Source organism: Natrix helvetica (assembly GCF_964273705.1).
Source record: "Natrix helvetica genome assembly, chromosome: 1".
NCBI lineage: Eukaryota > Metazoa > Chordata > Lepidosauria > Squamata > Natricidae > Natrix > Natrix helvetica.
Genome location: NC_138548.1, coordinates 301,459,046 through 301,486,496, shown reverse-complemented (window position 1 = coordinate 301,486,496; position 27,451 = coordinate 301,459,046). Strand labels below are relative to the sequence as shown.

General features: G+C 39.6%; 2 protein-coding genes across 5 annotated transcripts in view; both read right to left on the bottom strand.

The window, feature by feature from the left end:
- Positions 1–27,451, bottom strand: part of LOC309383182 (inter-alpha-trypsin inhibitor heavy chain H3-like) — a 72,273-nt gene that overhangs the window by 23,428 nt on the left and 21,394 nt on the right. The window contains exons 1-6 of one of the 4 annotated variants that reach the window (XM_081935408.1): positions 5,395–5,529; positions 4,310–4,330; positions 3,422–3,588; positions 2,734–2,838; positions 2,382–2,544; positions 2,069–2,179 (exon numbers count right to left, since the gene is read on the bottom strand). The exons of 2 other annotated variants lie outside the window; for them this stretch is intronic. In XM_081935408.1, the coding sequence (XP_081791534.1) occupies positions 2,069–2,179; positions 2,382–2,544; positions 2,734–2,838; positions 3,422–3,588; positions 4,310–4,330; positions 5,395–5,487 (660 nt within the window). In that variant the 5' untranslated portion in view covers positions 5,488–5,529. Of the gene's footprint in view, positions 1–2,068; positions 2,180–2,381; positions 2,545–2,733; positions 2,839–3,421; positions 3,589–4,309; positions 4,331–5,394; positions 5,540–27,451 lie in introns of those variants that run through there. One more of the 4 variants, XM_081935411.1, reaches the window with a different exon arrangement.
- Positions 10,980–26,736, bottom strand: LOC309383189 (inter-alpha-trypsin inhibitor heavy chain H3-like). Its single transcript, XM_081935422.1, has 6 exons — positions 26,595–26,736; positions 25,513–25,626; positions 19,467–19,671; positions 12,533–12,705; positions 11,318–11,429; positions 10,980–11,229 (listed from the first exon to the last, which is right to left on the bottom strand). Exons 1-6 carry the CDS (start codon positions 26,719–26,721, stop codon positions 11,100–11,102), a joined length of 861 nt encoding a protein of 286 aa, XP_081791548.1. The 5' UTR covers positions 26,722–26,736; the 3' UTR covers positions 10,980–11,099.

Genomic DNA, 27,451 nt, shown 5'->3' with positions numbered 1-27,451 from the left:
AATAAACAGAATGGTTTTTGCAAGAGTGAGTAACGTATCTGAAAGAAAGCCTAAGACACTGCACATTTAATATTGGGAGTAAAACACAGGAAAGGAAGTTGAGAAGTAGCTGAAAGGACAAAGGATAAAACATGAAAAAATAGTTTCAAACATCCCACAACAAAACAATGTGGCAGAGAGAAAAACCAGAATCTCATGCAAATGACAAGACACATGATTTTCCATGATGGACTAACAAAGTACGGTAATATTGGGAAGAATTAGTAATGTTTGCAACTTCCAGTACAATCTACGCATAAAAGACAAAGATGAATCAAAGTTGAAAGGCGGTATAGGACCAAACCATTGTGATGCATATTGTGTTGGAATTCAAGGTGTATGTATATATTTAATACCTCATATAACTATCCTCTTCACTCTGCAATGTAATATACTTAAGATATGAAGATATTAGATACAAGAGATATATAATGCCCAGCATTCTATTAAAATATACAGTGAGGCATATTTTGATGAAGACAAGTATTGAATATTGCGATTTTATTTAGAAATGCCAAGATGAAAAACAATAGTGCAGCTTTCATAGCAAGAAGGAATTATTGAACCTTTCTAATTGAAGTGATGCCATAAGCAAAATCAAAGGCCACTTGAGACCCCCAACCATTGATAAGATACTCAACAAAGCAATGCCTTCAAAATGATTTCTCTTCTAGCTCGAAAGGAAGCTATACTAGATTCTTCCACAAGGCACCACATGGAGGGAGGACAAATAGCTACATGCTGGAGAAAAGATATTGAATTTTTTTACAAGAAAACACAGACTTTCACAGAAGTACCGAAAGAGAGGGTGTTCTTTGGATACAAATTGGTCTTCGCAATTAGTGTGATGAAGAAGACAATACAGTGTTTAATTCTACAAGATGTGATGGCTTGCCAAGAGATACTTCCCAAATCATGGCAAAGGTTACAATAGAATGTTTGTACCAGCGGTGAAACACACTTTCATAATAATACTCTTCAGTAGTTTGATTTAGCTTATTAAATGTGTCAATCTCAAAGAATTCAGAGCAGCTTCAAGAAGAATGTGGCTCAAAACCTACCTTATATGTAAAGACCAATTTCTTATATGAAGGAAGGCATATATATGTAAAAGCCACTATGATATCAGATAAATTGAAAAAGAAAGACTTGTTCAAATTACAGAAGAGTGTCCATGAATTCAAACATGCAAGGTTTGTATGCAATGGCTTGGAATGGCTTGGAATGAAAGACTGAATCACATGTTTTTTAAGGAGCAGACTTGATCTATGTCTGTATACAAGTTGCAAGAACAAGAAATACACATTGACTGTTGTTTCTCTGTACACAAATTCTTTTTATTGGGCATACGCTATCTCCCTCAACTTTAAAAAAAATACTGTAAAGCAGAAACTTTGAACATGGGATGATTAGACATGATAAGATTTTCAATATTATTATTTGGGTTTAACCCCCCATCTACTTTTTTGAGGCTTCATTTATTTTTTCATTCTGACCCACCTATTTTTTGTAAGTGCAGCTCTTTAGCTATTCTAAGAAAATATTGTCTATAAGTATCCTCAAATAATTCTCTGCCTGCATCTTTGATTGTGGTTGTCCTGTGCCATGTCTCATTTAGAGCCCTGACTGGAACAAAATAACCTGTTAGCTGTATTCCATGAAGCAAATAGATTATTTTTAAGAAATATATTCAAGGTGTCATTCTTTCTTTTCTTTACTTCTGGATAGTGTTATTACCCATGTCATCCATGTAATTTTTCCTAAATGCTTGTGAATCCAATTGGCCTCTTCTGTATTTGCTTACAACCAGGGGAATCTGCAGCAAATATGATGACCATGATCTTGGCAGATACCCATGCTTCCAACTCATTATTGTTAATCGTCAGTTAATAATGGTAATTGTGACTGGGATTCCCATTGGTACACAACACACTTAGCAACAAAAATCCTGGTAGTCCCCATTGTCCCCATCCCGCTGGTCATTAGGCAAGAATTATCTGTGTATGAATCACCCTATTACCAGACATACCTTTTTTCCTGAAAAAGACTTTTTCACAACTGGTAGCAGTTCGTTGCTGAGGAATGTCCCTTCAACTTCAAGTTCACTGATGCCTTGAGGCTCAAAGATGTTTGCTTCAATCTGTAACATTGATTTAAAATTATGTTGACATTAGCAAGTTAGAAAAAATCAGATAGACCAGTAATATAAACTGTAAACAAAGCATTAAAAAAGAATTAAATTCATAGTTGTTTATACATTTGTTTCTAAATTGTTCTGAGCATCATTCACAAACTTTTCCAAAAACTACTTCAAGATAAAGCGACAATAGATATGATCGTACCTCAAATTTATTGACAAGCTGCTTTGGGTTTACTTTGATAAACACCTCATATTTTCCAAACTTTCGCTTCAAGAGTTCTTCATAAGTTAATTGAAAAATAACTTTGCTGGATGATGCAATGTTGACCGAAACACTGAATTTCTCTGTTTTTCTTCCAGCAGCCCTTCACATGTTAAACATAGGAAGATTCATGAAATTCAAGCAATGATCACATTTCCTCACGCTCATATAGCCCACCATTTAATACTTTCGTTTGCACTTTGTTCATTTATTTAGCATCTGTTTATTGAATAAATACTTAGGATAGCAAATGAAATAAGGAAACAGATTCTGTTTGGCCTCACATACGTACTTCACAAGTCCTGCTGTCTGGCCCCTTGAAACTGCTTGTTGATACTGCTTTTGGGCAGCTTCTTTTTCCTTTATGATTCCAGGATAAGTGACACCATCAACTGTCCTATTGAAGGATACATCAGATATCTGAATATGTGTGCAGACAAGTTATTGGGGTTCCCCCCCTTCTATTCATCAAGTAAAGGAGATATTTGAGTGGTATAACAAAGAGACTGGAAAGAATGCTGCCTCTATAGGACTGAAAACATAATGAAGAAAGATGAAGGAAGACCTACTCTGGATATTTCAGAGCAGATTGGTAAAAACTCTACTCAGAGGGCAAGACTATTTCAGAGGAGCTTATGCAACAGGAGGCCACATTTTGGATGATCATTAAAAAGAATTAAGTTAAAAATGATGCTGTGATGGAATCAGTTATCTAGACTGGTAAGAATGGACAGGTTATGAGGGAGGCCTTAGTTTTAGATTTCCTATTTTGAGCACATAATTGGATCAGGTGGTTTCAATGTCCTCTGTAACCCTGTGATTCATGGTAGTTAGTCTGTTGACAGTATCTGAGTGGCTTTATTTATTTTATTTATTTATTATTAGCGTTTATATACCGCCCCCTCTCCCGAAAGGGACTCGGTTAATTATTGCTAGACTGATGTCCAAAGCAGATAAAAATAAGAAAATAATGTACATACAATGTAAAGTTTGTAATAAAGGCTGTTTTGGGAAGCTCCACATCAAACTGAGCTTCCTTGGACACATTGGCGCGATTCACAGCTCGACTAGTGATGACATTATGGGAAAATCTGGAAGTAACACTGCAGTCAATTTTCACCCAGTAGATTTCTATGGCGTGGGTGTGCTAGAGAATGAAAAAGTCACATGGTTATACAGAAATGTGCTGCTAATATATTATCTTCATTTTAAACACTTTTGTTTGATATAGCTCAATGATCTTCCACAAATACTACGCTTCATACATAGTATTTATTTTAATTCTAATTACATTTGCTTAATGTTTGATTTATTTACAAAGTGTTAATTAATTTAAAACAGCTCAATCATTTTCTTCTTCCATTTCTGTAATTTTTAAAAAAATGAAATCTAAAGGCCACGTCTAGAAAATTATATGTTGGGGGAAACTCTGGGTTAGATTTTTATCTCTGATCCTCACAGATTCTTGTATTGTGTTTTTAAGAAATGATTTCTTATAGGGGAGGAAAACAGGAACAAACGTCTAAAACATTTTACTTTATTTCCGTGAGGGAACACAAACAGATATTTGTCACCGCCTGAATCCATGCATGAGGTAGTCTCCTTCATAAAAGTGTGTGATGAGGCCTTTGCACACTTGTACATGATGGGTACTTTGCAAGAGTGAATGAAATATGCCGTTTGCTCAGAATTAAACATTCCTGAACACAAGAGGACTGATTTCTGAAGAAATAAACACAACTTTGGAGCTGAGTAAATGATTTCTTTAAGCCCAGCAATGCAGATACATATGACTAAGAGAAAACATTTGTATTTCGTATGTGCCATCTAAACTTAATGATCAGCATTCTAAATGAAAGGTTACTTACCACATCAGTGGCACTTCTCTTCTACAAATAAAGAGTGAAAAAAGGATTAATAATTGCCAAACAACAGGTGCTGTATACTACCAAATATGCTGCATAGTAGTTGTATGTTATTCCACATTTCTCTTCATTTTAAGTGAGAGCATCACAATAAATGAGACCTTCCATAGAATGAAGTCTGAATATTCAGCATGCATAACCTTGGCTGGGTTCTTATCAAACAAATCCCTACAAGTTTACCAGTCTATCTAATTAAGAAACATTAATTACATGAACAGAAAATAAGAAACATCTGGAAAATATGCCATAAATTACCATACTAACTAAGATAAATACCTTTACCTAATAGAGTTTTTCTACCGTTCCTCAGAAACATATCTGTGGAGCTGCCTCAGTTAAATTTTAGGTACGGTAAGTTAGGTATAAACACAGGTGAGGTGGATAGCTCTCTAATGTAATGTAATGTAATGTAATGTAATGTAATGTAATGTAATATATGTATGTATGTATGAATGTATATATGTATATACCACCATAAACTCCTCATAATCACACATAAAAAGATGCAAGTACTCCTTGCTTTATCTTATTTATTCTATCTTAATTCAGTGTCTTCCCCAAAAAAATTACTGAAGTGCACAGCATGATGTACGGCATATAGATCCAAAGAAGGCCAATTAAGTCTGGGTCCAACACAACTCCCCTCAGGGTATGTCTCAGCAGCTCCTCAAAGAAGTCACAGGACTTGCTAACAGGCACAGTAAGGGACCATAGCCCCTTACTGGCTTCAAATCAAATCTTTGTTACGGTCATAGACCAGCATAACTTTCCCTGCTTCATATCCAAATGCAGCACATCTGAGCCAGGCAACTCAAGGTATGAGATTTCATAAGCAACCAGTTAACATGAACTTTAGAATTTCAATCAAAATAAGCGTACTGATAAGTAAAGGTATCCCGAATCAGGCAGGCAGAAGGCTGAAGAAGTCTTGAAAGATTGAGATAGTGCATTTGTGGTTGCTGTTCAAAGCTTTAAAAAAATCTGAGGGAAAAAAGGAGCAACTTTATATATTTAGCTACAGTACATACCTCAATGTTTCTGAGCGGGTTGATCAAAATATCTGAAGTTACAAGAGCAGGAATAAGGGCCAGTAAAACGTAATCTGGGATACCCTTCCCCATGTTGGAAGTAAAAGAAAAATGTCAATTTGGAAGGACCTTTATTAGTAGTGAACTTTGTAAATAGTCAAAGAGTAACACTGAAGTAACTATGGCAAATATTTATCTTTGGAAAATGGTTGATGAAATTTATGCATGAAAGTTAGAGAGTCCAAGGCTAGAAAAGCACATTTTAGCCTCTAATCTATCAAGCCCAAGTTTACCTGCTTTGCCCTATGTGGAACATCTTTAAAAATTAAATCTCAAATTAGACTTCACATCTGTTTCACCAATCAGGTCAGAAAACTTGAGATTTCTTGAACTAGCACTTTGATCACCTGGATACATTTCCCACTGGAGACTTCTATTTTGATTAAAGTCATTATGTTTTTATGCATGTAAATTAGGACAGGTGTCTCTCCAAACTTTCTGCCTAGTGATTATTTGGAATTGTGAGTGCAGTATGTGTGAGCACTATGGCTGCCAAGTGAACTGACAGGGATTGCTGGTCACCAAACAAAAATTGTCAGATGATATCCAGAGACATGTCTACTGCTGCATTGAAGACTCTGGAAACAGGATGTGGTGATGCTACTACATGAGCCATGGTGGTTAGAATGCAGTACTGCAGACTACTTCTGCCGACTGCAATTCGGCAGTTCAATTCTAACTGCCTCAAGGTTGACTCAGCCTTCAGGCCTTCTGCGGTCAGTTAAATAAAGACCCAGATTGTTGAGGGCAATATGCTGACTGTACAACGTTTAAAGATGGCTGAAGTGGTATATAAGTCTAAGTGCTATTGCTAAGTGCACACTTTGTGTAAATCTATTATTCCTTTATTGGATTTCACTTTGCCTTTTCTTTAAAATAAAGTTTTTATTCTTTTGTTCTCTTTGTTTTGTAATGCAGTAGCTGATATATAACATACAATATTCTTTATTGGCCAAGTGTGATTGGACACACAAGGAATTTGTCTCCAGTGCATAAGCTCTCAGTAAACATACAAACAACAAAGTAATATAATTATAAGATACCTATAGTAAGTGGTAATAGAAAAGATGGGAAAGATAATAGTAATACACTGATTTCTGAAATGAAGTTTAGATTGTATTTCATTTGGCAATTCTCTTTCTTCACTTGATATAATTGAAAGTAGTAGAATACCATTTCCAATGATTAAAACTGTTGGGGGGGGGAGGAAATACTGGCCAGGTGAATTCCACTAATCAGTTTTTAGCTCCCCCCCCCCTCTAATTTGAAAGTTAAGCTTCTTTATAATCTTGAACAATCAACACAGTTGCTGATCTTCAACTGCGGAGGATTGTAAACAAGGAGAAAGTGATGCATTAGAATGGATTGTGAGAGCTATTCCAGGTGTTCTTTCAGGTGAAAATATGTGATTTCTAAAGCTTGCTGGATTGCACAAATGCATGTTGGATAAACTATAATCAAACTACACTATATATGTTCATGAAAGTTTAAATTGGTAAGCTCTCTGAAAAACTGCACATATTCATAAAATTTAGTATATGAGATTAATACAGTTTGGGGGTTTTTTCCTTTACTGTAAAATGAATTTTGACCAAATAGAGTAATAATCGAATGCTCCAACATTGAAAGAGATTGGACAACCATTTGCCTGAAGTGGTGTAGGGTTTCCTGCCTTAGCAGGGTGTTGGACTTGAAGTCCTCCAAGTTCCCTCCCAATTCTGTTATTCTATATTTTAAATTCCGTCTCAAAAATACCACAACCAATTTTGGTCATACTACAAAAAAGATGTTGAGACTTTGGAAAAAGTTCAGAGAAGAGCAACTATGATGATCAAAGGCCTGGAGACTAAAACATATGAAGAACGGCTGCAGGATTGGGGTTTGGCTAGTCTAATGAAAAGAAGAATTAGGGGTGACATGATAGTATTCCAGTAGAGATAGTATTCCTTTATGTTTCTGCAGTATGTTATCAAAGGGCTGAACCTTAAACATGCCTCAAGCCGTGAGAGAAAAGCAGCAGAGCAGGAAGCCCAGCTATTGTCACAATTGAAGCATCCAAACATAGTCACCTATAGAGAGTCCTGGGAAGAAGAGGATGACTTGCTGTACATTGTCATGGGCTTCTGTGAAGGAGGGGACTTACATCATAACCTGAAAGAGCAGACAGGACAACTTCTTCCTGAGTCTCAAGTGGTGGAGTGGCTTGTTCAGATCGCTAAGGCACTGCAGGTATCTCACTTCCCTTTACTAGACAGTTCTGGTATCACTGAATTTTAGCATGAATTGATTTTAATTGTTTTATCATTTTCTAATGTGTTCTAGGAAGCCTCTTGCTAATTTCCATGCATATTTGTAATGAGCATAGAAAATAATATAGTCTTCTTGATCATTTTATTCGTACCTATGGAACCCTGTGATTCGTAATAATGGCTATGCAGTTTGGCAGATATATTAGACCTCCCTCTGTGAGGAGCTCATGATCTATTATATAATTGTTTCTTTTTCATGCTGTAGTTCAGTAAAGTAAACTTGATATGTAATTTGTGAATTCCGTTGTTTTTTATTTTTCAGTATTTGTAAGAGAAGCATATTCTGCACAGAGATCTTAAAACTCAAAATGTTTCCTGACGCATTCTAATATTATCTAATATCAAAACATTATCAAAGTACAAAGCACAAGTCCTTGATAATAAAGGGAGTGTCTTAAATAAGAGAAGATAGTAGAAAATTTATATAGTAATTACAATGGTGTAAAATAATCAGAAATAGTTAATGGACCTATGAGGAAAGTGAAGGGCAGAAATGGACGACCTTTGTTTTTCAATACAAGAGAATATTTGTCTGTCTGTCTGTCTATCTGCCTATCTCAGGGTTGAACTGTGGAGACCTTGATGCTGTCTGAGCTTGTTTGCTTGCAGATGTTTCATTCTCTGACTATGTCATTAGTGGCAGTGAGTTACAGGTTTGCCCTCGGTTTGCTGCTCTACAATGCGGAATAAAAGATCTTTTCTACTGTATTCCAAGTCTTTTTCTTATAAGCTGAAAGCTAAGAATCATTTTAATAAAGTATCATTTCTTCCTCAAGACGTTGGCATTGCATGTTTTATATCCATGATGTGTGCATGTGTTTTGATGTGTCGGCGCACACACTCCTTGTCCATTCGTTTGTACTGTTTGGCTCCCCCCACCCCCATATCATTTGTTGGCCCAACAGCTAACCCTTGGCTCTATATTAGGCCTGAAGTCCAGAGGCAAGTTATTTCAGATGGTAAACAAGTGCATTAAAAATCAATACATATAAAATTAGTAGTAGCCACCTGTAGAAAAGGAAAAAATACTATATACATACATACATATACATATACATATATACACATACACACGCAGAGAGAGAACACATACACATTGCAATGCCCCCCCTTATCTTCCCTCCCAGCCATCCTGCACTTTTCCCACATGTTGCCATTCTTCTTCATACTTATGGCCTCCTCTTTCTCCATAATAAAGCTATTATATTTGAGAGCAGAGAAGAATTTAGGTGTGTATCTCTATGATGCCAAGCTTTTCTAATAACTATTTTAAAAAGCTCTTTTTTGACAGATGCCAATAATATTAAAATAAGCCACGGGATTCTCCTCTCAACTACATCCATAAAGAACAGGGTATTTTAGTTGTTCGGGGTATGGATAAGTAAAACATCCACTGATTGCACCAACATAAACTGTAGTCTGAACAGTGAAACTCTTTGCCTATTGGATTCTTTTCACAATGATAATTAATGGTGGTTCTGCTATTATTTCTCTGAGACTGTCGGAAGATAATATTGCAACTCTCTGCTTGACTGTTTGGGAATTAGTCTTGAAAATTTGGTAAGATTCCATCTTTTTTTAAAATATATTTTTATTACTTTTACATTTAAAACAATGCAATACTGTGGAGTCGGAGTGTCCATACATTCACATTATGTACAGCTAGTTTCAACCATTAACAATTAATCTACTTAATACATTGTCTGTCCTTCTATCCAATCACAATATATACATTTGTTCCAGTCTTGTCATCTTGTCTTATAACAATCATAAAATCTGTTCCATACTTCAAAATATTCTGATTCCCCTTTATTTTTAAGTTCAAGAGTGAGCCTATCTGCTTCTGCACAGGCCAACACTTTTCTGATTGTATCACGCTCTGATGGTGTATTTTCTTTTTTCCAATACTGTGCATAGGTTATGCGCGCTGCAGTTAGTATATGTATAATTAAATAAAGTGTATCTTTCTTAAACCCCTCCGGTATTATGCCTAGGAGAAAAGTTTCTGGTTTAAACATAATTTGTTCTCCCACCATTTGTTCTAACCATGATTGAATCATTTTCCAATATTTTTTTGCCTCATTGCATGTCCACCACATATGATAGAAAGTGCCTGGTGTTTTTTTACACTTCCAACAATTTGGGGCCAGATTTTGAACACTTTGGAAAGCCGTGCTGGGGGGAGATGCCATCTGTAGAACATCTTATAAAGATTTTCTTTATATGCCATAGCCAATGTTAGTTTCTGATTAAGTATCCAAAGTTTTTCCCACTTAGCCAATTCCACATTGTAACCGAAATTTTTCGCCCAGGCGACCATGGTTTCTTTGACATGTTCCTCCTCTAGTTTATATTCCAACAAGAATCTATACAGCACTTTGATCAGTCTGTTTTCTGTCTGTATCAAAAGTTTATCTAATATTGTGTAGTCTTTGGCAATACCTTCGTTCTTCCTATCCTGTGCATACCTTGATTGTATCTGTAAATAAGACCACCATTCTACTTGTACTCCTTGTGATGTCAATTCTGATCTGGTTTTGATCTCCCCCTGCCTGTTCAATAACTCTTTTTATGTGACTATATTTTCCATGTTGATTAAATTTGGGTGTATGTATGCTTCCATCGTAGATAGCCAAATAGGTATTTTGGTATAGTGGTCATGTTTAATTTTGTTCCATATTAGTAACAGAGATTGTCTGATGTAATGTCTACTAAAATATTTGTCTGCAGATCCTTTTTCATACCAGAGGAAGGCATGCCAGCCTGCTTGGAGGTCATGGCCTTCCAATTTGAGTAAGGTAAGATTCCATCTTGTTCACCGTGCTATTTAATATCTATATAAAGCAGCTGGATTTGGAGCAGTTGTCATCAATGGGTTGGTGATAGTTGCCAATATTTTTCCTTTCCTGCAAACTGGAGGTTTGATATTTCAAGCATCTCTGCATATTAATATTATTCCAGAAATGAGAAATGTTCTTTAGAATAAACTGCTATTGGATCTCTCTCTCTCTCTCTCTCTCTCTCTCTCTCTCTCTCTCACACACACACACACACACACACACACACACACACACACACACACACACACTTGCTTAGAGACACTATATAGTGAGTAGAAAATACATGGGCAAATAAAAAAGTTTTGCAATTTATTGAAATTAAATCTCAGCAGAAGTTATACGAATTGTATTATGAATATATAAGTTTCAGTTATTTGGATTCACAACTGAATCTGCAGTATTGAAATATTTCTTCAGTTTATATCACAAGCAGTTATCATAGCATGAACGTTTTTATCATCATCATCCCCACTCTTTTTAATTATTATTTTTTATTTCAAAATATGCTGGGAACAATGTAGTCTGTGTGATTGCCATCAATAAGGCCATCTCCATTGTTGTGAATAAACCAGCAAGGGATATTGGTGCCATGCTGGACATCAGCTATGTAATCCTTCTGCCATCCCCTGCAATATAACACAGAAAGCAATGAGCTTAGGGAATCCACTTCATGCAACTGTGTCAATGTCAGCTAAAATGTCAGCCTCTCTTTACCTGGTTACTGTCAGCTGCTTATTTTTCACAATCATGGTGGCATCTGGTTTTTCTGGATCCGATCCAGGGTGGACCTCAAGTATATCAAAGTCGATTGGGTGGAAAAATTGCCCTTAAAATAAACATGACAGCAGCAACAGTAATTATTAAACAGTTGCCAGTCATTTGGGAGCAAAACAGAAACTTGATTAAACAGTTGTCAGTCATTCAAGAGCAAATCATAAGAAGAGCTACATCTTGCATTCGGCAGTGATAAGTGTGGCTATAAGTTGGATGTAACTATTTTTAGAGCTACCCTCTTGAGTTCCTAATTCTATTTGTTCCTTATATAGAAAGATTGTTCTGGTTTTCTGCATCTATGTTAAGGAAGAAACCTAATCAGGGAGAAAAGCAAATGAGTTAGCTACATTATCCCTGTACATCAATGTATAAACTGGTGATTCCATCTTTCATCTCTATTCTGTAGATTAAAGGATTAAATCTCAGTTAACCAAAACATTAACTTTGAAACCGTCTATGCCAATTGCCTAGAAAATTGTTTCCAGTTAATTTGGGAAGTTCTGTACATTTTTATTTAGAAATAGGTTTTTTTTGTTAATAATACAGTATCTTTCTCATTCTTTTATTTTATTTATTAAATTTTTATGCTCCCCATCTCCTGTATAAGGTGACTCTTTTGTATCTCCCCCCCTCTCTTCCAGCTCCTTAGCCCATTTTAGCTTGCTTCCCTTTTTCAAGAGACAGTCTCTTCACCCAACTCTCTCTCCCCATTTCTATCTGTCTTTTACCAATTCTGCCAGCTTGTTCTTTTGATGTTTTCTGATCTTCAATAAATAAACAACAGGATGCATTTATTGCTACCTATGTCAGGCAGCGTGCTGTAATCTGGATATAGAAGTTGAATTGAATGGAATGTGTTGGTATAAACTAAATTGGAGATTACTCATAATAATAATAAAAAACCCACCCAAACCCAACAACATTTATACGCAATCAATTTTGGCATGTGATACAATCCAGAAATAAATATTGCGTACTTAGAAACAAACAAAAGTGAAAAGCAAATATTGCTGCCTTTTTAACCCCATGCTAAGTCAGTCAGGAGTTTAACCTCATGCCATGTCAGAAGACTACATGCCTTATGAAAGAAAAGTGATGGAATAAACAAAACAAAATAAAACCAAAAAATCCTTAGAATATAATCTTCGTGTTTACCTAGTAAGCCATGGGTTTGTTCAGATAATCTGTGACTATCCTCCATGTAAAATCCCAGGAAATCTCGGTGTAGGGGATGTTTCTTCCACACTTGGTGTAGAACAACAACAAACTTTGCTCCATTATCCATCGAAACCTCTACGCTCCGTTTTCGTTTGATTATTAGTGTCAAACTAAGTGGGGAAAAAGAAACCAAGCAGTTAAAAGTGATTATTGGTATGCATAATGCAGAGATTCAAATTATGGTAATTTCTGGAGAAGGCATCTGTAAGCACATGGCTATTGTTTAAATGAAGCCTAGCATTAAATTCTTCCTACCAATTCTGGCCCTCAAGCTTATTAAATGATGAAGTTATTCATCTATTCACCAATGAAGCAGGCTGATGTAGAGCAAAGCAAATAAACCATTCACCTGAAACAATTACTCTGATTACATTATGCTTATTATTAGCTCCAGGAATTGGCCTCAATTTCAGCCAGGATCACTATGTATGTAATACACTAAACCAGAGATGGGCAATTAATTTTCCCAATGGGTCACATGAGAAACAGGGACTGTTGTGGAGGGTCAAACCAATAGAATTGTGAAGGTATAGGGTTTCCTGCCTAGGCAGGGGGTTGGACTAGAAGACCTCCAAGGTCCCTTCCAACTCTACTATTGTATTGTATTGTATTGTATTGTATTGTATTGTATTGTATTGTATTATTGTATTGTATTGTATTGAAGGTGTGTAGGCACGCATGCATGCAGATATGTAAACTCAGTGACGTGCGGTGAGGGTTATGGCTGGTGAGGCTGGTGACGTCATCAGGAAGGTGGGGAATGGGACCACGTGTGCAGGAGGCTGAGGCAGCCTTAGCCTCCAGCACACGTGGTCCCATTCTCCGCCTTCCTGAGTGAACATTAAGGGGACCGCGGAGTGGTGTGTGTTACAGCATGGCTCTTTGCCTGGCTTCCTGCCTCCTCCTGTGGTCTCCTCACTGGTGCTCTCCCTCCCCAAGTGTAGTGACTTCCTCCCCAGGCCCCCATTCATTTCTCTTTCACACACACACAGCTGGATAAAACTATATAAAAATCTAGCCCAGCTTCACTGATTACAAGTTTGAAAAGGCAATGTGGCTCCACCTGCAATCAAACTACACTTGGGGAGGGAGAGCACAAGCGAGCACTGAGGAGACCACAGGAGGAGGCAGGAAGCCAGGCAAAGAGCCATGCTGTAGCACACACACTGGCCCCACAACATGGCTCTGCCTGCAATCAAACTACTCTTGGGGAGGGAGAGCACAAGCGAGCCAGGGTCCTTCCCTCCAGCCTTTGCCCAAAGCCCTGCACAGCACCAGGAGGATGAAGTTTGAATTCCTCCCCCTCCCTCCAACCCACATGTACCTTTTCCAGCTTTTTTTAACAGTTAAGCAGAGTCATCCACGGTGAGGCAGTAACTAGCTCAGCTTTTTCCTTTTCCTTTTTTTTTTCATGATGAGAGTGGTGAGGCTATGCCTCACTTGCCTCACCTGACTGCACGTCACTGAGTAGGACGGTAGTAGATGCTGAGATAGATTTATCTTCCTTAGCATTCTCAGAAAGTACAGCCTCTTTTGTGCCTTCTTCACAAGCATGTTTGCATTCATGGTCCATGAGAGGTCCTCCAAGAGATAAATGCCCAGAAATTTAAAACTATCAACCCTCTCCACCTCCTTGCCATTTATGTACTATGGTAAATGAACATCTCTCTTCCTTCTGAAGTCAATTATAAGTTCTTTAGTTTTTTGGTGTTAAGTGTAAGATTATTTTCTTTACACCACAGTGTCAGTCTTTGTACTTCCTTCCTATAAGCAGACTCACTGTTCTTATTAATGAGCCTCACCACTATCGTGTCATTTGCAAATTTAATAATTGTGTTGGTGTTATACAATAGGGTACCGTTATGTGTATATAAAGAATAAAGGAAGGGGCTTAGCACACAACCATGGGGGGCTCCTGTACTTCATATCAGAGTAGAAGAATGGTGAGATCCCATCCTTACTGACTGTGGCCTATGTCAGAAAATCCTTTATCCACAAACAAATCCTCTGATTTATACACAAATTGAACATTTTAAGAAACAACCTATTGGGTAGAATGGTATTAAGGGCAGAGCTATAATCCACAAATAGCAACCTTACATGTGTTCCTCCTTGTTCCAAATGATTTAATACAGTATGGACAACAATAGACATAGCATCATCAGTTGAACTATTACTCCTATATGCAAATTGGTATGGGTCCAAAGTAGATGGAAGACTAGCCTTAATATAGTTCAACATCAGTCTCCGCCCTAAAATACTCACCCAACCCATTCGTGACCAACACCAGCTTCACTACACGAGGGATCGTGGGGTGGGAATGGGATCCAAGAGGGATATTAGAAAGAGAGACAGGCCCACAGTGCCCAGCCATGCCTTTAAAACTTGCCCAGGGGACTTTTGCCATCCAGAGAAGGATTCTCCTCCTGCCCCTCCTTCTCCTTTCACAACCATAATGGCCAGAGAGAGACAGAGAGAGAATCAGAGAGAGGGGGGAGATTGAAGGGGGGAGAGAGAGAGAGACATAGAGATACAGAGAGAAAGTGGGGAGAGAGAGGGAGAAAGGGGGAGAGAGAGAGACATAGATACACAGAGAGAGATACAAAGAGGGGGAAGATAGAAGGGGAGAGAGAGAGAGAGAGAGAGAGGCACACAGAGCGAGAGGGAGAGAGAGAGACATACACAGACAGAGAGAGAGATACAGAGAGGGGGAGAGAGATAGAGATCCAGAGAAAGGGGGAGAGGGAGAGGGGAAGAAAGAGAGGGAGAGGGGGGAGAGAGAGATACATAGAGGGGGGAGAGGTAGAGAGGGGGAGGGGGTGAGAAGTACACATAGAGAGAGATACAGAGAGAGGGGAAGAGAGTCAGAGACACAAAGAGACGGAGAAATAGGGGTGAGAGAGAGGGGCGAGAGAGATATAGGGGCAGGTGAGAGAGAGATGTCAAAAGGGTTTTGTTTCTTTTAAAAAATATTTTAAATTTTCAAAACAAACACAACACAAAGAATGTTCCTTCTTTACATACTGTAGAAAGTGTATCAGTTGGTTACAAAAGACGTTCGTGCATCTCTTCCACAGTCATCAACCATAATTCATATTAACTCAAGTATTTTAACTCAGATATATTTATACATATTACCATCATCATACCTCCATTTTCATTTGACTATAATTGTTTAAACATCATTCATCATAAAATATACCAAGATTTAAAACATAACCACATACTGGCATTTCATTTGCTATTTCTAATATCCTCCAATAACACTAAATCCTTATGGCCTATTCTGGCTAAACATCCATAATATTTAGTAATGAAAATTTCGAATCCTCCTTTCCAAATCACTGTTTACAAGTTACATCCAATTTCCTTATGTTGTACACATACATACATACATACATACATACATACATACATACATACATACGTTGTTATCATTATCCCTCCTTTATTTGACTATATCCTTTATCATAACATTTTCCCCCTAATAATCAAAACTTAACTAAATTTAACTTAGTTCTTTTTTATTAACCTTTATATATAACAGAAAAATTTTTAATCTTCTTTTCATAGGTACCATTCAATATTCATATCCAATTATTACTTATCATAGCATTACATATATATATATATATATATATATATATATATATATATATATATATATATATATATATATATATATATATATATATATATATACGTTATTATCATTATCAATTATTTATTTAACTATATCTATTGTCACTAAATTTCACTAAATTTAACTAGTGTCAGGCCTGTAGTTATGTTCCTTTTAGGATATTTAGCCTGCCACACTTTCTATTATTTCATTATGCTGTTTCATTAGTGTAGTAATTGGGAGGGGGAATAGAAAGGAGTAGAATTGTAGAATGTGTTGTTGTCATTCCTTTCTAGAAGCCCAAGATCATCTTTTGTCTCCGCATCTCTGCACCTGATCAGAACCAGCTGGGTGGAGATGCCAGCGTGGCCGAAGAAGATTGAACCATGTGATGGATTTATGGCTGTGGGGATAAGATCATGAACTTTCAACGAGTCGAATCCCAGGAAGCTTTAGTTTTGGGATTCCACAGTTCGTTGCCAACATGTCTAAACTTTAAGGATAGTTTTGCCTTGGACTCTGATTTAATTCTGCATGATATTTGGAACACTGACAACTAGTTTTAGATTATACACTTTCATCTATCAACCTATATCTTTCCAGTAGCAAAACAATATCATGTCTTCTGCCATTTGTGGTATCAGTCCTCTAATCTGAACTCCTCTTTGCAGCTCATTGCTTATTAAATCTCTCATATAATTTTGATACCCTTCTTCTGTTTCCTTGATCAGCTTATCTTTAATTATCCATGGTGTTTTCAATGATGTAACTGATAACATTTCTCTCTTTAAATTCATAAATTCTTTTGTTTTTTCTTCTTCTATGTCTTGCCATCTGGGGTAGAGTTCCCATCCATCTAACTCCCCTTTCCATATTCCACTCTTTCCATTTCCAGACACAAGCCATTCACCATCAATGTCAACAGATTAGATTTCTTCGTGATCATTTTTCTCTTTGTTGTTTAGGACTCTAACCTCCACTTTTTCCACTTGATAAACATCTCCAACTTCTTCATCATATTTTGCTGTTAAATGGTCTAGGTTTTCCAACTTCTTTTCTGTTCTCTCAGATGTATTTAATAATTATCTTTTGCAAACTTAAAGTTTCTTTCTGCTGTTGAAATTGTGCCATTATCTCCAGCTGACAAAAACACTGCTGCTCTGGCTTGGAAGGTTTTTACTTTAAAAGAACATCTGTATAAATAATTCGTGCTTTTCTTCTTATCACTCTCTATAAACAAACAATGAGACTTTGAAGTGCCAAGCCAGAATGATCGGTGAGGAAAGTAAAAGTGTTTTGTTTCCAATACGCAAACCTCCAGCCTCTGAGTAGCAGTGTTGTCTTTCCCTCTGTTGTTACAATTTTCTTTGTTTCCTTTTGTATCTTTTTTATATTCCAAGTTAAAAAAAAGTCAAATTCTTGAATGAAATAGAGAAGAAAAAGGGAAAAACACACTCAGTAATGAAGGAGAATTTTAGTCCATAGGTTGCAAAAATAATAATAAAAAAGATAGAAGAAGAAAATTTAATCCATTCATTTTAAAAGGCTTGCATAAATTCCATCCATGAAAATAGCATTTAAAAAGTAACATAACACACTGTCCAAAACCATTCAAAGCTTAATTCCACCGTTTATTTCTTCTGTTCTCAAATTTAAATTAACTTTAAGGTTTTTGTAGGCAGTCTCTTTTAAAATGGTAAAAATTCCTCACCAGCTGAAAACACTTTCTCTTTCCGTTTCCTTCCATTTCGGAGCCGTCGCAACTTCATCAGCCTAAGGGCTGTGCTTTTGTCACGAGCTAGAATAACTTCTCCTGGATCGATCAGGGACTTTGTGGTGTCCCTGAAATCAGCAGGATATATTCTTCCCGTTCACTGTCTCTGTGGGACGGTTTAGGTCCATTTGGACAACCCAGCGGCAAAAGTGCCGGCGGCGATCTCAGAGCATTGAGATTGCACATCGTCTTGTCGTGAGGTTAGCTCCTCCTCTCCAAGGTTTTAACAACTGGTTCCCTGCCCTAATTACTGGCTGGGTAGGCATGGCTAGGGGGGGTCATGTAGCTAGGTGTGAGCGAGTGACATCAAGTTGGCCAGGCCCACTCAGATTTTGTGAGTCCCGGTGTTTTCTATTCTGTGGGAACCGGGTCCAAATGGCTCTAAGTGTTTAAGGTTGCAGATCCCTGTTTCTAACTTCTTTGACTTGAAAACATAGGCCTTTATGGACAATTGTTATAGATAGCAAGTCAGTCCAGATCCAGAAGTTTGCTTCCATACAATTATCTGGATACCCATATATGGTTTTATTTACTTATTTATTGAAACACATTTGTATGTCCACCCATCTCACGTCATGACTCTGGGCAGTATACATACTATATATGTGTTATTATTTCCTGTATTTCCAATGTTATTAAAGCATAGGAAAAAAAGATTTTTTGCTCACATATACTAAAGCAATTAAGAAAAGTGCAGGAAGTATCAAGAGTTCCGCTATTTTTTTCTGAAATATTAATATTAAATTAATTATATAACATTTATCTTAAACAAAGAGCAACTTGAATGTAAGAGATGCACAAGAAAAGATAGGAAAACGTATAAATGTGCTAGTTAATAACTGCAATAAAAATTCACTTTCAAAAATATAAACGTCCATAAAAATCTGTACAATGCCAACTCACCCACCTTGTAGATTAGGTTTATCCACTGTAGCTGAAAACAGTCCCAAAAAATCTCCCAGCCTTTAAAAGTACATGTGGACATAGATTTATGTGCCACACTTTTGGAAGCTATAGTTTCATAAATAAATTACAACCAATGATTTAGTAACTGAAGTCACTGAAAAAGCAACTTATGACACGACAGTTGCAGAATCCCAATGGTCATGTGATCAAAATTCACACATTTGGCAACTGACTCATATTTATGAAGATTGCAGTTAGTTTTTATAAAAATTTAAAAACCTTATAAAAACATTATTTTTTTATCAAGCATGCCTCATATTTGCAAAGGAAGTTATAGCATGTTGCCTTTCTCTGTAGCTGAATTTATTTAAATCTACCCCACTTTATTTATATAAGGACTGGGCAAACTTGTTTTCTTGTGAAGGTAGCCTTCTTTCAGGGTTAGTCTGTTGGGGGAATGCATTGTTAATAGAGTTGACCAAGAGAAGTGCAAAATTACGGAAGCTATAAATCACCCATCCCTGATTTAAAAACAACACCTTTATATATTAGGGGCATGAATAGCTCACCCGGGTTCTTGTGAGGTAACTTCATCCAGCCAACTGAATACTCTCCTTTTTACACCATTTTGAAGGATGATATTTTGAGTTGTTATTTCAAGCCTTACATTCCGATTCATAGTTACAATCCCAAGTTTTCCAAAATATGTGTTCTGTGGTCCTACATTGTTGATGCTTTTTTTATCTCCAATAAGCTGTCCATTGACGGTCATACCTAAAGCCCAGAAGTGATATTAAGGGGATGGCTTATGTGTAAGTAGCATATTTTTAAAATATGTCTTTTTCTGCAGTTGGAACACTTTCCATACTATATATTTTTGTTAAACTGGGATTGATTCCAATTAAAATTTATTTACCTGATTTCTATAGCCACCCAGCTCAGTCAATGACTCTGGGCAGCTCTTAATTCAAAAACATACATTGCAATTAAAATCTTAAACCTTTTAAAATAATAAAAACAGTAAAAACAATAAAAACAATAAACTGCATTAAAACATCTGATTCAAAATACATGCAAAAGCGAGATATCTGGCCTGCTAACAATATAGCTAGGACGCAGGGGCCTTAGTGCATGTAGTGCCCCAGACATGGGAAAATATCCAGGTCTTTAAAGCTTTATGGAAGACTAACAGAGTTGAGGCCATTGTAATATCCAAAGGGAAGATGTTCAATAGAGCAGGCGCTATTGCAGAAAAAGCTCATCTTCTAGTCCAACGGCCCCAACCTTTGTGGCTTGGCGGCCCAGCTGGGGGATAGAGGGGATCTGGGCCATGTAGGCCAGTGCACATGTCTGCATGCAGCCCTTGTATGAGTGTGGGCCAGCACACACATGCACGAGTGCCCACCATCCTGCTTCTCGCAGACATTGTGCTGCGTACGCATGCACATGCTCCAGCCAGCCATTCCAGTGGCCCAATTCCAAATTGCCTATCGCCTGGTAGCTGCCTGAGGTCTGGGAGCTGGGGTCAGTTCTAGTCCACGTGAGCCTACATTTTTTTGCTGACAGGCTCTACAGCATGCAGATCCTGTTTGGTCAACTTGGATGGCTACGAACTATGGAAGGCAACCCCTCAGGGTAAATGAAATGTTTAGTTCTTTCCCTCCTAACCTTAATTAATAATATCCCTTATTATAATATTGTATTTGTACTGAAAAGAAAGCCATTGATCCCATCTTCCACCCTAATTCCTCTTGAAATATTTAGTGGAATGAATTATGCTCCTTAGAATAATTTAATTTTCTCAATCTCCTTTAATTGGGGATAGTTACATATTCATTTCTTCAGAAAATAACAGATTGGGTTATATATAGGCAAGTAGCTTCTCCAAAGGGCCATGGCCATTTATTGGTAATTCCAGCATCTAGAAGTCATATAATCTAGTGCAGGTAGCTCTAAAATACATATATCACATTCTGAAACCTTTTCAATAAAAAAAATCAACATCTACTGCCTTTGGATATGTTTCATGATTTAAAATAGCATCTTTTCTTATAATCTGCAATGATGATCATCTGTTTTAGATTGATGCCCCAAAATCACCACAAATTTCTTGAAATGAACCTACCTTTTGACATCAGTCACAATGCTTTCAAAGTGTTGATATCCAGAGTAAAGAAGTTGGCCCGAATAAACAGCCATGCTGAACTAACAAAATGGTATATACACTCAGAACTAAAGGATATCATCTATATTGAGATATATTGATGGTGAGTGGATTTTAGGATATAGCAGAAGCTTTGATAAGCTTAGGCAAACCTTAATATATTGTTCATGTATTAACAACATTGATGAATTCTTTAGATATAATATCATGACATGGAATCAATGTATATGTGGCTATAACAGAATGAAACAGTATAATGGATGAACATTTGGAGTAGCATACCTACGCTATCTCTTATATGATCATATAGACTTGATGGCTCAAGTTCCCAACGCTAACTTAGCCAAATATAAAAATCACACCTCATGGATTGAAAAGGGGGGGTATTTATATTGTATTGAGTACTGTAGTGATACTTCTAGGGATGCGGTGGCTCAGTGGCTAAGATGCTGAGCTTGTCGATGAGAAAGTTTGGCAGTTCGGTGGTTCAAATCCCTAGCGCTGCATAATGGAGTGAGCTCCAGTTACTTGTTCCAGCTTCTGCCAACCTAGCAGTTTGAAAGCACATAAAAATGCAAGTAGAAAAATAGGAACCATCATTGGTGGGAAGGTAACAGTGTTCCATGTGCCTCTGGCATTTAGTCATGCCGGCCACATGACCACGGAGACGTCTTTGGACAGCACTGGCTCTTCAACTTTGAAACGGAGATAAGCACTGCCCCCTAGAGTTGGGAATAACTAGCACACATGTGCGAGGGGAACCTTTACCGTTATCTTTAGTGATACTTCTATTATCTACCTCTGCTATAACAAACTTTAGAATATGGGATTGTCAACCACTAATCTAACAATGTGGCAACCCCAGTATATACACCTCCTGTGTGGCAAGCATTCTGGATTCATAACACTTAAACAGGTCTTGTGAAGAGAGTAGTAGAAGCTTCCTTAGAATTAGTTGAATATGCAAGACAGTGGCAGCTGAGGTTCCCTGTACTGTATGGAAATGGAACATTTGGGTATGCCAGAAGAAGCAAATAAATCAAGATCAGAAAAAGCCCCTAATCCCACTTAAATAATAAGCAGTCCAAATCCGAAAAGCTTTGACAGTCAGCCTGGGCATTATAAAGAAGAAGATACATGTTAGCTGTACCTTACATGTATACATGTAAGAATTTACATGTTATCGGCATATTCTTTATCCAAAGGAAACAGAAATCAAATTAGGTAGACAATGAACTGATCTAGCAGTGCAATATCTTCCTTACTTACAATCACTTACAATCACGGCCTGAGGCTGATGCTCTGCAATGCAAGGTCCGTGACCAACAAGGCCCCACTCATTAATGAGTTGATCTCAGAGGGGGAGCTGGACCTTGCAGGGATAACGGAGACCTGGTTGGGCCACGAGGGTGGCTTACCCCTTGTGGAAATGTGCCCACCGGGTTTCCGTGCATTCCATCAGCCTCGGGCCCTGGGTAAGGGTGGTGGGGTGGCGGTAGTCATACGGGACTGTCTAGAGCCGAGGGAGTTCACTGTTCCTCAGATACCCGAGTGTGAGTCACTAGGTATGAAATGGGGCCCAGGGAGGCAGTGGGGTCTGCTGATTGTATACTTGGCTCCTCGCTATACGTCAGCGGCCCTGCCCGAGCTCCTCGAGCTGGTCTCGGAGACGGCGGTTGAGATCCCCAAACTTTTGGTTATGGGGGATTTCAACCTGCCGTCGACGGGAGCAGCGTCTGAGGTGGCTCGGGAGTTCATGGCTTCCATGACAGCCATGGGCCTGACCCAATTAATTCAGGGCCCCACACACGAAGGTGGCCACACACTGGACCTTGTCTTTGTATCTGAGCAGTGGACGAGTGATCTGGGAATAGGGGATTTAGATATTACTCCCCTGTCATGGTCAGATCACTCATGTCTCCGGCTGGACTTCCCTGGCGCTACCCTCCACCGCGAGGAGGCGGAGCCAGTTTGCTCAAGCTGGTACCGCCCCAAGCACTTAATGGAACCGGATAGGTTCCAGACGGAGCTTGGGCCACTACCTGTAGCCCTGACCCGCGCTCGGTCGGAGGACCTAGTCGACGCCTGGAATAGGGCGACGGCGGGGGCCTTGGACCGGGTGGCGCCTTTGTGACCTCTCCTACGGCAGCGACCCACCCGGGCTCCCTGGTATACCGAGGAGCTAAGGGTGATGAAGCACCATAGGAGATGTCTAGAGAGCAGGTGGAGGTCCTCACGCTCCGAGTCTGACCGAACACAGGTAACAGCCTATTTACGGACCTACCTTGTGGCATTGAGAGCAGCCAAACATAGACATTGTGCCGCTCTCATTGCGTCTGCGGATAACCGCCCTGCCGCCCTGTTTAGGGTGACCCGCTCTCTCTTGTCGCAGGAGACGCGGCGGGCACCCTTGCAGGGAAGAGCAGAGGAGTTTGGGGAATATCTGCAGGACAAAGTCGCTCAGATCCGGAGCAGATGCCCCCCCCCCCCAGTGGACCGGACGAGCCGTCAACAGTGAGTCTTGTGAGTCCACTCTGGGAGGAGTTTGACTCTGTTGCCCCCGAGGATTTAGACGGGTTGCGTGGACGGCTGCGACCCACCACATGTTCAATGGACCTGTGTCCCTCCTGGTTGGTACTGGCATCCTGAGAGGTGACGCGAGGCTGGCTTCTGGGCCTGGTGAACGCCTCATTGAGTGAGGGTTCCTTACCGGCTGCCTTGAAAGAGGCGGTGGTGAGGCCCTTACTCAAGAGGCCTTCACTTGACCCAACGGAGCTAGCTAATTATCGTCCAGTCTCCAACCTCCCCTTTTTAGCGAAGGTTGTTGAGAATGTGGTGGCGCAGCAATTTCCATGTCGCCTTGATGAATCCATATATCTAGACCCACGCCAGTCCGGCTTCCGACCCGGGCACAGCACAGAGACAGCCTTGGTCGCGTTGGTTGATGATCTCTGGAGGGACAGAGATAGGGGTTGTTCCTCTATCCTGGTCCTATTAGACCTCTCAGCGGCTTTTGATACCATCGACCATGGTATCCTATTGCGCCGGCTGGAGGGGATGGGAGTCGGAGGCACCGTTTTACGGTGGTTCGGCTCCTACCTCTCCGGCCGGATGCAATGTGTGTTGACTGGGGGGCAGAGGTCGACCCTGAGGCCACTCTCTTGTGGGGTGCCGCAGGGGTCGGTCCTCTCGCCCCTTTTGTTCAATGCATATGTGAAGCCGCTGGGTGAGATCATCCGTGGTTTTGGGGTTGAGTACCATCTGTATGCTGACGATACTCAGTTGTACATCTCAACCCCAAGACACCCCAACGAGGCTGTCGAAGTGATGTCCCGGTGTTTGGAAGCCGTCGGGGTCTGGATGGGGGACAACAGACTCAAACTCAACCCCTCCAAGACCGAGTGGCTGTGGCTACCGGCACCTCGGTTCAGCCAGCTGATTCCAGCACTGGCCATAGGGGGTGAACAATTGCCCCCTGTGGAACGGGCGCGCAATTTGGGCGTCCTCCTAGATGCCCGGCTGTCAATGGATGACCATGTGGCAGCCGTGGCAAGGGGGGCATTCCACCAGGTTCGCCTGGTGCACCAATTGCGCCCCCTTCTGGACCGGGATGCCCTACGCACAGTCACTCATGCACTGGTGACGTCTCGCCTGGACTACTGTAACACTCTCTACATGGGGCTTCCCTTGGGACGCGCCCGAAGACTGCAGCTAGTCCAGAACGCAGCCGTGCGGGTAGTCATGGGGAGTACCAGGTACTCCCACGTAACACCTCTCCTGCGCGAGCTGCACTGGCTGCCTGTGGTCTTTCGGGTGCATTTCAAGGTTCTGGTCACCATCTTTAAAGCGCTCCATGGCATAGGGCCTAGCTACCTGCGGGATCGCATCCTCCCACACACATCCCTGCGGCCAATTCGCTCTCACAGGGAGGGGCTTCTCCTGGTGCCGTCCACTAGGCAATGCCAATGGGCGACACCGAGGAGTAGGGCCTTCTCTGTGATGGGCCCAACCCTCTGGAATGACCTCCCCCCGACATTAGAACCACTACTGACCTCCGCTCCTTCCGACAGAAATTGAAGACACACCTGTTCCAACTGGCTGGCCTGGCATAATTATAACGTCTACCTCCTGGCATACACATTTTTACTGGTTTTTAGAGGGATTGTTTCTTTTAAATTTAATCTTACAGGATATTGGGATTTTAAATTTTGTATATTCTGATTTATTTACTTAGCTGTACAGTTTTGCATATCTTTTTATCCTCCTCTCATATACGTATATATGTATCTATTTATTTAATAATTTTAATTTGTTGTATTTCTGATACGGACTGTACACCGCCCCGAGTCCCTTTCGGGAGAGGGGGCGGTCTATAAGCACTAAGAAATAATAATAATAATAATAATAATAATAATAATAATAATAATAATAATGAGAAAAGAAAGGCTCACCTGTAACTGGATCTCTTATCAAATTTAACACTACTCCGGGCTCCTCATTAATATTGAAACAAAGGGCATCTTCTTTCTGGGGTACAGCTATGATGAAGTGTGGATCTCCATCAACTGCAAAGAGGAAATTACGCCAAAATCATGCTTCCATCAGTGGGTCATTTGATTTCTGTGATCTCTTTGTGCACCATTTAAAATGCAACAGAATAACATAACAGAATAAAAATATGGAAAGATACAGAATTTCTATTTCGTATATTTCTGTAGTGCTCTTACAGTAGAAAGAACATTCAGAAAGAACATTATTGTAACATGGGCCTTAGCCTTAATCCAACACTGGAAATTGATAGGAGGAGGTCATTGATTTCATTTTCTTGTTATGGAATAATCTCTAGCTGATGATTGAGGGGGTTGAGAAAAAAATAAGACCCATAATCTTTCAAAAGCGGCAATAATTGCACTAGACATGATCTGTTCTTTGAAGCGCCTCCCATTTTACGGTACGGCATCAGATGTTCCAGTCCACACCCAACAATTGGCTGTTCTGCCTCAAACTGGAAGACCTGAAAGCCTTTTGTTGCCTTTACTTCCTGGATTCACTCTCCAGGACCTCAGAAAGATTTAGATTTTCCTTACTTTTTTTCTTATTATTGATATCAATCTATGTGTGTGTGTGTGTGTGTGTGCGCGCGCGCGCATGTGTGTGTCTGTGTGTCTGTGTACGTAGCAGTGGTGGGTTCTGGATCCCGTTTCAACAGGTATGGTTGGAACGGGCCCAGCAGCATCCACATGGACATGCGCAGTGTGCATGCATCTTAGCACCTCCGCAAAGCTGCAGCTGTTCAGCAGAGCATCGCGCAGGTGCTGTATGCGCCATGCACGTGCACGGAAGCGCCAAAGACTTAAAAGACTGATAAGGAGCTCGGGCAGATGGATGGGCCCTCCAGAGCACTGTACCAGAATGGTATCCGGTTCTCCGAGCAGGCTCTGGTACGCCCATGCCGGGGTGTACCGCCTGCAACCCACTACTGGTACGTACGTATGTACGTTACATATTTATGAACTCTAAAAAAGAAACTTACCACTAGAATAATAGTAAGGGGTAGATGGAGGTTGATAGCTGGACACTGGTTGCCTTCCTGCATAAAAGAAAAGAAAAAGAAAAGAATTGTTTCCACATGTCGTGATTGTAAGTATAACAGTAAACATTCTGCTCCATTTCAATAATAGCTTTGAAGGGCAGGTTCACATTTGGGGCAGGGAAAGGCAATATTTGGGGGGAATGCAAGGATTACATAACATTGGAAGGAAGAACAGGGACAATCAGTAAACCAAGTAATGAAATAAAATTGTGCGCCTACCTTGCACGTTGATGGGCTGAGGTGTTTTTGTTTTTGTTTGTTTTTCTTGGTGTGAGTATAGTGCTTCAGGAATTGCACCTAATTAAGGTTTACCCTGCACAGATTTCATGTATTTTGTGCCTCAAAATAATGGAAGATCACTTCTTTTTACTGTTTGGCAATTACGGTAAGATGCTTTGTCCAAAAGAAAGCAAAAAGTTTGAGGACCAACTGTGATCTTGGGAAATGGATTATTCACGTGTGATTTACTGATGGATTGGAATTGGAAAGAGAGAGGGGGGAGGGAGGGAGAGAGAGAGCTGACCAGTAGGATGGGAAGGTGTGAGATCTGAGGTAAACCTATTCAAAACAACATTGACTTCTTATTGCTTTATTTGCTTCTTTTCAATTAGGTCTGGAACTCATCATTCAAACTAAATTTTTATAATAAGCTCATATTTATATAGAACAAAGGCAAAATTACAACTCAGTTTACCTTCAGCTGTTCCCAAAGATAATGAAAGATGGATGGATGGATGGATGGAGGGAGAGGGAGAGAGAGAGAAAAAGAAAGATTAATATTTTTTTTGCTAAACCAG